The sequence below is a fragment of the Bos indicus x Bos taurus genome, chromosome 10, assembly GCF_003369695.1.
Source record: "Bos indicus x Bos taurus breed Angus x Brahman F1 hybrid chromosome 10, Bos_hybrid_MaternalHap_v2.0, whole genome shotgun sequence".
NCBI classification, from domain to species: Eukaryota; Metazoa; Chordata; class Mammalia; order Artiodactyla; family Bovidae; genus Bos; species Bos indicus x Bos taurus.
This window is the reverse complement of record NC_040085.1, coordinates 37353724-37365852: the sequence shown is the minus strand read 5'-3', so window position 1 is coordinate 37365852 and position 12129 is coordinate 37353724. Positions and strand designations below refer to the sequence as shown.

Here is a 12129-nt window from a genome sequence, read left to right as displayed (position 1 = left end):
CCTGGAGAATCCCAGGAACCGGGGAGCCTGGTGGGCTGCTGTCTATGGGGTCGCACAGAGTCGGACACGACTGAAGCGACTTAGCAGCAGCAGCAGCAGGAGGTAAATAGGCCTCCCCCAGGATAAAGCAAATGGAGATTCATTCCCTACTGATGGAAACTCCAAGTCAGGAATAGCAGGACAATTAAGGGAAGAGGATGGGCCTTTCCCAGACCAGGTATTTCTTGTTTGTGAAGTCAGGAGACCTCCCTGAACATACATGTGCAGAAAAGGCTAATTGCAGGCGAAAGGAGGAGCAATGTCAAGGGATGCTTTACCCAGATGCCTCTGCAGTAGGATCCATCTTGGCTAAGAGATGCGTGTGCACATATGGAAGGATCCTGAGGTACACCAAAGATGGACTGCTGCTGCTGCTGCTGCTAAGTCGATTCAGTCGTGTCCGACTCTGTGCGACCCCATAGACCGCAGCCCACCAGGCTCCCCAGTCCCTGGGATTCTCCAGGCAAGAACACTGGAGTGAGTTGCCATTTCCTTCTCCAATGCATGAAAGTGAAAAGTGAAAGGGAAGTCACTCAGTCGTGTCTGACTGTTCGCAACCCCATGGACTGCAGCCTACCAGGCTCCTCTGTCCGTGGGATTTTCCAGGCAAGAGTACAGGAGTGGGGTGCCATTGCCTTCTCCGAAAGATGGACTGTGAACTAGGCAAATCAAAATGACTGGCCAAAGGAAACTTGGAAGAAACGCTCCATAAAAGTAATTCAAATTGCCATGAGGGTACAACTCAGGGACTCTCCCTCTGAGTCTGCTTGTGTGTCCATCCACACATACTGTATTTTTTTTCCCTTCTTGATAAATACTTTCCTCGTTTCACTACTTTCTGTCTTTGTGGGAATTCCCAGGGCCTTTGTCACTGACCACTGGTCTAGTGGATAGGATTTGGTGCTTTCACCACTGCAATCCAGCCCAACCTCTGGCTGGGAACCCAAGCCCCACTCTAAACCATTGCAGGCTGAGGCCATGTGAGATCAGTACTACCTTGGATTAACTGCAAAGCAAATATCTAAAGACCTAATGATTATTAGGAAGGATTAGCTTCTGCTTCTGCAGACTCCTGCCTCCACCTCCTGCTGCTCCCCTTCCCTCTTTTTTTAGACGATTTGAATTGCTTTGGAATCTTAAAACATTAGTCATATCTCTCTGTTTAAGAGATGATTACATACTATTACTTTGAAAAACACTCTGGGGCTTTTGGTTTTTTAAGAAACTAGTCCTCATCCAGAAGATGCTTTCATTATTAGTGAAGTTTTTAATGATTTATAATTAAATTTTTCAGCAGCAGTTTGAAAGAGCTTCACTTCAGTATTATGCAATATTTTTTCTATCTCTAATTATATAACAATACAAACATTCCAATAATATAGACTTCTATTTTCCCTTTTAATATAAATAAGGAAAATGTAAAAGGAAGATATTAAGGAGCATTTCTCAATGCAGAGGTGAGCAGGAACCTCTGAGAAAGGGTGAGGGTTACTGCTCCCAGGTGAGTGCAGGATTTAGTCTATTTTCTCTGTGTACATATTTGGTACCCATAGAACCCCACAGATCAAGGAGGTGCTCTAGCATGAGCTGGGGATTCTCAATCCCCCTGACAATTTCTAATCAGCACACCTAGATCAGTGAACAAACTAAACTAGCAGCTATAAGCCCAGTGGATAAAATCAGACTTAGTGACATAAACACATTCACTAAAAGACAGACAAACCTTTCAGTTTTCCATCAAAGTTTGGATTGGTAGCTACTTTTAGGCCAGGATGAGGTAGCAGAAAACAGGAAATTTTGGTGAAACAGGAATGGATGTGTTTTCGAACATTCTGTAGTTCTTCATGCTGGTTCCCTGAGACCTGTAGTAAATCATTCTGAAGTTTAAATGACTTTCAACGCAAACTGAACTCCAAAAGAGTTCTGTGGCATTTATATTTTCTATGTCTGGTCACAATGATAAAAAATGACATGACCAGGGCTGATACTAAAAGTTTTGGGTCAATTGCTACATAGCCACATTTAAGTATAGTATACATATGGCATTATTACTATAATTAACAAATGTCTACTCTTACTCAGAAGAGCCTTCCAATTTTTTAGTACAAATTAGTGGGATTTTACTCCAGCTAGTTCCTACAAATTCAAATTTTAATTCAAAGTATTCACAAAGACATGAATAGATCATAAGATATTCCTACCTTCTTTTCAGGAGGTACTCAAAGACAGCCTCTTGTCACTTGGTAGGTATACATTTAAATTCTAGAAAGACATCTGGATAGTTGGGTATTTACATATAAGCTAAACTGCCTCCTTTTTTCCTATGTATTAGACAGTTAAAAGTACAAATTATCCTAAAAATAACCATAGCCTAAAAAAGTAAGCTTAGAGATCCTGATTATCAAGAGTTCTTTTTTTAATCTCCATTTTTTTCCTGATTACTCATTAGGTATTTTTTTTGGATATCTGTTCAACTATTGAATTGTCATGACACAGACAGTTAATAGCCTCCTCCTAATATCACATTCTGTGAACTACTAGCAAAATGTCCTAAGATTGACTTTGGGGATCTTAAAACTTAAATATTTTCTTAAATTGACTTTAAGCCTCTACTAAAACATGAATCCAGATATTGGTACTGTCAATCTCCAACTGATTTAACTCTTCAAATTAAAGATTTTATCTTTAGGAATAAATCATTGTTTTATAGATAGCTACAAAAGAACTCTTTTTCTGAATCATAATTATCGATAATATTTAAAATTGTAATTGACATTTTATTAAGTATCACTCTTAGTTTGTTCACAGAGATACTATGAAGGTCAAATGAGTTTGTGGCTATTGAGTATCTATTCAAGAAGTCACTCAACAAAAATAATTTTAGATCACTGTTGGGGAAATGTCATGCATCTAGACAGCTAACAAACCTTGAGGCGTTTCTCCAAGAATTTGGAGCCACCGTCAGATCCATATGAAAATTCGTATGGGAAGCTCCAGTCTCGAACGAGAAATATCAGACTCTAAGAGACAATAAGAACAAAGGATTGATAAAGGAACTCTAAATTGCCTCCATCTGTTTTTTACTGAAATATATTAAATGATATTATTGCCATCTGAATAGTGTTCTTCTCCACATAAAGGAATTAAAAAGCAAACATAAAACCTAGGAAAGTTGTTTCTGAGCATTCACTCCTCTCTGAGATCATCCTACCTGTTTCCATTGAATGTGAACAGAAAGCTGCCCCCAAAATGACTAAAGTTACATAGTGCCATTCAGCCAGTTTGAGGCATCTCTGTCAGTTTTCAGGAAGCTTTTTATGAAGATTCAAGTTTTATTTGAAGAAAGTTTTCTCCTTCCATCCGTCTAAATATTTTTCCTCTATTACCTCTGTCCCCTTCTCTTCTTTGGGGGTTCTAATCACGCATACCTGGTAGGCAGAGGGGCGGGAATCCAGGTTTTGTGGGGCCTGAAAGTTATACAATCTGTGCAGGGGAGAGGGCTCAATGGGAAAAAGGTACAAAAATGGGCTAAAAAGTTGATATTTATTTACAATGAGAAAAATAACAAATTACAAATTTTAAAACACGAATACCACAAACACATTTGTAAAAATCCAGAAAAATAACTAACATAGCTTTGTAATACTTTTTTCTCCTACTTTTTGACTGCAAATGCTTTGATCACTTTTTTTTTTTTTGATCACTTCTTCACATGACAATTTTGAAATATTTTCTGTTAGAAAGCTAATTCAGTCTTTCCTCTAACAAGGCCAAAATTTTTATTGTAAAAATGTTTTTTATTGCTAGTAGTTTAGAAATATTTCAGCTTCACAACTTGTTATTTATAATATCATATTTCTTCATCTGTTAAATTGAGATAATAAGGGAGCCAGCCTCACAGGACTACTAAATGAAACAGTATACAGAAGACATTTCGGACAGTACCTGGAACAAAATGCTATGTTAGCTACTTGATTTTATTTTAATGGCCACATAGTATTTTAGCACATGGACAGAACTAACTTATTTTGCGTTCTCCTAGATGTTTTCCAGTTTTTCTAAGTACTATTCTAAGAAATGCATTGATAAACATCCCTGAAGCTGAGTATTTGTTTATATCCAGAAGGATTTTTATCAGGGACTGTGTTCCCCAAATTAGAACAATCATTAGAATCATTTGAGAGGCTTTTAAAAGTACAGAATACTTGGGCCCCCCTCCACACCTACTGCAACCAAGGTAAGAGCAGCTTTCCTTTATCAAGTGCCTATTGTAAGTCAAGCACAACACCAGAATCACACACATGATGTATTTCATGCACTGCTGCCCCAGGAGAGGTTACAATTTATTATTAGTCTTAAAAGAGATATATAAAAATCACCTTCACCCCCCCAACCTGATGTTAATCAAGTAATTTTCCCAAAGCCACAGGCCAGAGTGGAAGAGCTGGCATTTAAACTTGGGAAAATTCCTGCTGCACTGCCTCAAAATTAAGTATAGAAAACATAGTTTACAATCTGACACATTAAAGCATTCTTTTATAAGTTAGATTAACTTATACTTCAATTTTAGTATCTGGAAAAATGCAGGAACTTGAGGGAAAAAATCGAATATTTTAATGAAATTAGCTATCTTTAAAAGTCTAAGCGTTAACATCTCTGGGCTTCTAATTGAGCCTTTTAGTCTTGCCCATTAAAATTGATATTGCTTTTAACTCTCTTTTAAGCTTTTCCATTTTCTTTCCCTTTACAGTTTATCTGTTGAAGAACCTACAAATCTGACCTGGAGAGATTTCCATAACCTGAACCTTGCTGACTGCATAGTCACAGGGCAGTTCAACATGTTCTTTCGTCCTCTGAATTTCCTACAAATTGGCAACTGGATACAGAGTTGTGATCTGACTCTGGTTTTACTTTTTGGCAAGACTCTATGAAGCAGAGTGTTCTTTTATTAGGAGGCACATAGTATATGATTATTTCTCCTTCGGTGAACTTACGTTCAGATCAGATTAGATCAGATCAGTCGCTCAGTTGTGTCCGACTCTTTGCGACCCCATGAATCGTAGCACACCAGGCCTCCCTGTCCATCACCAACTCCCGGAGTTTACCCAGACTCACGTCCATCGAGTCAGTGATGCCATCCAGCCATCTCATCCTCTGTCGTCTCCTTCTCCTCCTGCCCCCAATCCCTCCCAGCATCAGTCTTTTCCAGTGAGTCAACTCTTCACATGAGGTGGCCAAAGTACTGGAGTTTCAGCTTTAGCATCATTCCTTCCAAAGAAATCCCAGGGCTGATCTCCTTCAGAATGAACTGGTTGGATCTCCTTGCAGTCCAAGGGACTCTCAAGAGTCTTCTCCAACACCACAGTTCAAAAGCATCAATTCTTTGGCGCTCAGCCTTCTTCACAGTCCAACTCTCACATCCATACATGACCACAGGAAAAACCATAGCCTTGACTAGACAAATCTTTGTTGGCAAAGTAATGTCTCTGCTTTTGAATATGCTATCTAGGTTGGTCATAACTTTCCTTCCAAGGAGTAAGTGTCTTTTAATTTCATGGCTGCAATCACCATCTGCAGTGATTTTGGAGCCCAGAAAAATAAAGTCTGACACTATTTCCACTGTTTCCCCATCTATTTCGCATGAAGTGATGGGATCAGATGCCATGATCTTCGTTTTCTGAATGTTGAGCTTTAAGCCAACGTTTTCACTCTCCGCTTTCACTTTCATCAAGAGGCTTTTGAGTTCCTCTTCACTTTCTGCCATAAGGGTGGTGTCATCTGCATATCTGAGGTTATTGATATGTCTCCCGGCAATCTTGATTCCAGCTTGTGTTTCTTCCAGCCCAGCGTTTCTCATGATGTACTCTGCATATAAGTTAAATAAACAGGGTGACAATATACAGCCTTGATGTACTCCTTTTCTTATTTGGAACCAGTCTGTTATTCCATGTCCAGTTCGAACTGTTGCTTCCTGACCTGCATATAAATTTCTCAAGAGGCAGATCAGGTGGTCTGGTATTCCCATCTCATTCAGAATTTTCCACAGTTTATTGTGATCCACACAGTCAAAGGCTTTGGCATTACGCTACCTTTGCTTAACTGAAGCTCATTCTTCAGGAGATTTCTCATTAAGGGCTCATAGTAACAACATTCTTTGTATTCTTATATGCTAATAACATTTTGTGCCCTTGGTAAGTAATCCTTAGCTCACATCTTCTTTCCTTAAGCAGGGACACGTCTTAGTTAGAATTATGGATATTTCTTGTTTCATTACAGTGTAAGTCCCCCTCGCCCCCATGTGTATGTGTGTGTCCTGTGGATTCTTGTGGGGAAAGGAGAGACTCCTGTGGAGGAGAGCATTTAAAAATATCCATATACACTATCTTTAAATAGTCCACTATCTTTAGATAGATGTTCATTCTTGTCAACATTTTTGTCAAAATATGATAATTTGTATTTAGAACATTTCTACCTAAAACATGCACTTTGAAAATAGAGGTTAGATAAGAAGCAACTCTTGCAAAATAGAGGTTCATGAATCAGTGTAAATGAAACCAACTATGTGGATTTGGCTATATTTTGCATTTTTCTTGGAAGAGTTTAGTCTCTTTTCTTGGTCTTTTTCACTGGGCATCTTCCCAAGTCAATCAAATGAGGACCATGTGTAGAATAGGATCAAAGATGAAGTCTTATTTTCTTAAATAAGTACCCTATATCCTACCTACCTCTAGTGTCAAATTCTAAGTTGCTTCCCTAATGCTCCCATCCAGTGCTGCGCTGGTATAAACTGGCTCTCCAACAACATCAACATGCCTTGATTTGTGGCATTTGACAATTTCTGCTGTGCAAATGTGCCTACCATAGCTGATTTCAAGCTACAACAGTTTAATAACTGGCTTATGTAACTCCTGAATATTTACTAGTTAGCTCTCAAAGTGGTATAAGCCAGCTACAGTACACCCACTGTCCCCATCCCCTCCCTAAATAATTCATATGCTTTACGTTTATCCTGTATGGAATGCTATGAATTTCAGTCCTTATTTCAAAATCCATCCATTGTTCCACACTGCTGAATTTTGATTTGTTCATACATATAGGTCGAGATTTAAAAAGTCAAGAATACAGATTACTCTAACTTTCTCAGATAAAAATTTCTGAAGTCATACTTTTAAAAAATAAATTAAATCCAGTCAGGCAACTGGGGAAAATGATGGACCTACACTTTGCATATCCTTCAAGTGATCATAGGATGAAAATTATGAAAAACATTGAAACTTTTGTTTATTTTCCTTTGAAGACCATTCAAAAGGAGTGCTATAGCACCATTATTAGTGAAAAATGGAAAAAAGTTCAAAGGCTCAACAACTGGGAATGGTTATATACATTATGGCATATTAATATATTACATAGCTATTAATATTACAAATGTGTGGAGTGTATCCATACATGTATTAAGTCAGTATAAAAAGGCTTACATGAAAAAATGTTATCTGAATTATAATGCTAAATTTATGTGCACATCCATTATAAATACATGAAAACACTCCCAAACTCCCAGGAAAAAACTGTTCTAGAATCAATGTAGCCAGTGAATACCTGAACTGGTTTAACCTATTTAATCAATCAAGTTCAGTTTTAATTTCAGCTTCAGGTAGTAAGTAAACACTGGAACTCATTTTAAACCCTTCTAAGTAAGTAACACCTCACTTCAACCAACAGCCCACTGGAAGCCAACCAGTGACAGCTTCATGCTTTAAAAGTCAGTCAAGAATTAGAAGAATCACCTCAGAAAACTAACTGAGGCTATGTCAACCCATTGCTAACCTCTATAACCAGACATAAAACATGCTTCTGTATTCAACAACAAAAAAATAATTAAAAAACTGATGTCCACCCATTCTTGTCTCTGTAAACCATGAAAATCCAAGACAAAGCCCCCAACTCTACATAATAATCATTTGTTTTGCTTAATGAAACTCCCAAGTATAACTCTTTTACTAAATTAACCAATAAACCCAGCTCTGGTTTTTGTATCAGGTTTTGAGTGAAGGTCTCATCCTCCAACAATTCTGAAGTCCTACTGAGATAGTTCTGAACACCCTCCCTGGGCAGTATTCCCTATGAACCTCAGGTTAACATGTGTACTTGCCATGTTCCCTGTTCCCAAATTCCATCTGTTGAAATTTACTTAGAGGTGAATCTGCCTCAACAATGATAAATCTGAGTTCTAATTTGTTTCACTGAGCTCTTGCTGCTGATTAATTTGTTATCCTAGAATTTTTGTTATAAAGACTCAGTGCGTCTTTATATGGGTCATTAGTTCTATGTCTCTGTAAAGGGTAATTCAACCTTTTTTTTGGTAAGTGCACTCATTGAATAAAAAATTATACCTAACTTTTGTATAATGTTATTAGAACTTTTGTTTTAGAGGTATATTATTCAGTAAATATTTTTGCCATTAATCTGTTTTTGTTTTTTTTTTTGCTGCTTTTCCTTCTTTTGTTTGAAAATTCATACAAAGTATTGTCTTGTATTTTATCTTGAATTGTCTTGTGTCACTGAATGTATAAGGAAGTGCTTTATAAAGAACACAGGCAAAGACCTGTCTTAAGTAGTAACCAGATTAATCAGGATGCTCCAAAGACTAAGGGTTGGAGGTCTGTTAAACCAGCAACAAATTTATGCAAAAGTAGTCGGTCAAGTTTTGCCTTGAGTTCTCTACAACACTTAGAGGCCATTCTCATTCTTGTCAATTTGCAAATTACTTTGTTTAGTCCATAATGTAGGATCGATGACTATCAGATTATTGACTGTACATAGCACTGTTCTAACACTTGCTTGAGGACCCAGGTGCTTTTCATAAGCACACAATTTGAGCAACTTGTTTGTTACAGGCTTGTGTATATCAAAGCTGCAGTCTTCTCCTGGAATAATTTCTGCTTCCTATTTGTATTGCATTACAATCCTAATATTTGCATTTACAGTAATAAATTACCCTTAAAAATTTAGAATAACATTGTGTTAAGCTTCAGACATGTCAAAACAAATAATAAAAATAAGATGTTCTATAAAAATGAAGATAAAATAAAAAACACTCATTAGTCAGCTCCTTTAATGAGTAAACTGAGGCCTCAAAACAAACTGCTGACTCTGGAAGACTCAATTTCACTCTCTAACCTTCTGAAATTTACCCTACTGACAGTGTATCTCTCTCTGCTCAGTTTTATCTTCACCAATCACTTCACTCCTTCAATACATTCTTTTTCTTCCTCTGACCTCCTGAACCATTTCCTTAGTGATTTTTGCAGGAAAGAAGTAGTCATATTGCCCCAACTGCTTAAAGCTACTATATCTGAAGACTATTGTATAGAAGTTGAATTTAAACACTGGCCTCAGTTATAAGGAATTTCTTTTAGCACAGGAAGACAGAAATTTGCTGCAGAATTCAGGATTCTGTTGCTTAGTATCCTGAATTATCAGTTATTTTCCAACTAAGTTCACTTAATTATTAGTCCCTCTTGTTAGGTTGGAAAAAAATTGTTAGGTTAGAAAAAATTGGTTAAAAGCAGTAAAAAGACCAGGAGAGCATTTAAATATCCCAGCTCATCATAAAAAAATAAGAATAAAAATTTTAATAGCCCTTTAAGGGCAAGAAGTATAGAAAAACACAATGCAAGGCCATTTCAGAAGACTTTCTCTGAGATGAATTGGACATCAACTAAAAATTGTGAACAAAACAAGGATGAATCAATAGGAAACTTTAAAAATAGACTTCAGGAATATTTCAAACAATACTCTCAGTACTTAAATAGCCAAAATAAAGGGAACATTGTCTTCCCTTTTTAAAATGGGCTCAGAGGAGAACGGGATGACAGCAGATGAGATGGTTGGATGGCATCACCAACTCAATGGAAATGGGTTGGGTGAACTCCGGGAGGTGGTGATGGACAGGGAGGCCTGGCGTGCTGAGGTTCATGGGGTTGCAAACAGTCGGACACGACTGAGCAACTGAACTGAACAGACATAAAATACAGGAATCAGAAAAAAAAAAACTTGAAAGAGAAATCATCTACTTAGAAATTTACACTTTATGGCTGGCTTTTCAGACAGGCTTTTGTATAGGGACACCTATAGATACTTTAAGCAGAAAATCTGCTGAAAGAACCAAAGTTTCATATTAGCTAAAGATACCTACACTGTACATGATTAAAAAAGAAACTGAAGAATCTCTTTGAGTAAAAGTTTCCACGGATACAGACAGAAAAATGAGAGAATAATCTGTAACAGTCCAGATTGTTGGTGGTGGTGTTTAGTTGCTAAGTCCTGTCAGAGTCTTTTGTGATCCCAAGGACTGTAGCCCCGTCACACTCCTTTGTCCATGGGATTTCCTAAGTAAGAATACTGGAGTGGGTTGCCATTTTCTTCTCCAGGGGATCTTCCCAGCCCAGGGACTGAACCCACATTTCCTGCATTGGCAGGTGGGTTCTTTATCACTGAGCCACCAGGGGAGCCTGAGTCCAGATTAACCCCTTCCAAATTATCATAAATCTTGATTTTTTATACATATAAAAAGGTTAGGTCATGGCAGTTATTAAATCAACAACATGGTCAACATCCAAGACTCAATGTCTTTTATGGCCTATTTCTTGATCCAATAGTCATGGCTTATCCTCCCTGCCTCAGAGCAGTTGCAGTCTTGTCTAAACTACTTGAAGCATCTACAGATTATGCACTAAGACCACCTTTAAATCCGATGATACCACATACAAACTGTTGCTAACTGAGAACATCTCACTTTTTTCTGTTAGTCTTCACTAATTAAATGTAAAGACTTTTAAATTATAAACCATCAATGTAATACTTTCAATTCAGAAATCCTACTACCTTTTTCCATTGAAAACGAATTTTATGATTGTGTTTCTGCAGTTCAAGAAGGGGCCACACCCAGTATAAGCATTTTGGACACATTCATATCAATTTTTGACTTAAACTGTGTTCATGGGTCTTATCTTAAAAATGTAAAGAGGTAATACTAGGGAGGATATGTAATAGCTACACCAAATCTTGAATCCAGGTTTTCCAATTTTGGGTCCAATAAGTTTATTTGTATGCAAACTATATACAATCCTAAATATGCATATAATGCCATAATTCAGTTCAGTTCAGCTCAGTCGTGTCCAACTCTTTGTGACCCCATGAATTGCAGCACGCCAGGCCTCCCTGTCCATCACCAACTCCCAGAGGTCACCCAGACTAGTGATGCCATCCAGCCATCTCATCCTCTGTCGTCCCCTTCTCCTCCTGCCCCCAATCCCTCCCAGCATCAGAGTCTTTTCCATTGAGTCAACTCTTCACATGAGGTGGCCAAAGTACTGGAGTTTCAGCTTTAGCATCATTCCTTCCAAAGAAATCTCAGGGCTGATCTCCTTCAGAATGGACTGGTTGGATCTCCTTGCAGTCCAAGGGACTCTCAAGAGTCTTCTCTAACACCACAGTTCAAAAGCATCAATTCTTTGGCGCTCAGCCTTCTCACAGTCCAACTCTCACATCCATACATGACCACAGGAAAAACCATAGCCTTGACCAGACGGACCTTTGTTGGCAAAGTAATGTCTCTGCTTTTGAATATGCTATCTAGGTTGGTCATAACTTTCCTTCCAATGCCATAATTAGCAAGCATTAATTAAATGTCTGCTATATATAAAGTAGGTGGTGTGTATATACTCAGTCATGTCTGACACTTTGGTACCCCATGGACTGTAGCCTGCTAGGCTCCTCTGTCCCTGGAATTTTCCAGGCAAGAATATTAGAGTGGGTTGCCATTTCCTACCCCAGGGTATTTTCCCAACTTAAGGATAGAACCTGTCTCTTCTGAGTCTCTTGCATTAGGAGTCAGATTCTTTATCACTGAGCCACCTGGGAAGCCTATAAAATAGGTGGTCTAGACTAAACAAAGTTAACTGCAAAGGTCCTGCTCTTAACATATTTATAATTTAGCTAGTGGGATGGGATTTGCACATTCAACTATAAGACCACAAGCTACAGTTCAGTAAGCACCTAGCATCAGAAAGAGGACGAGAGGCATTAAGG

At 38.0% G+C, this 12129-nt stretch overlaps 1 protein-coding gene across 3 annotated transcripts in view; it reads right to left on the bottom strand.

The window, feature by feature from the left end:
• ATL1 (atlastin GTPase 1) overlaps positions 1 to 12129 on the bottom strand; it is an 84446-nt gene that overhangs the window by 14425 nt on the left and 57892 nt on the right. For all 3 annotated transcript variants that reach the window (XM_027553712.1, XM_027553713.1, XM_027553711.1), the window contains 2 exons: positions 2967 to 3059; positions 1763 to 1901 (listed from right to left, as the gene is read on the bottom strand). In XM_027553712.1, the coding sequence (XP_027409513.1) occupies positions 1763 to 1901; positions 2967 to 3059 (232 nt within the window). The remainder of the gene's footprint in view (positions 1 to 1762; positions 1902 to 2966; positions 3060 to 12129) is intronic.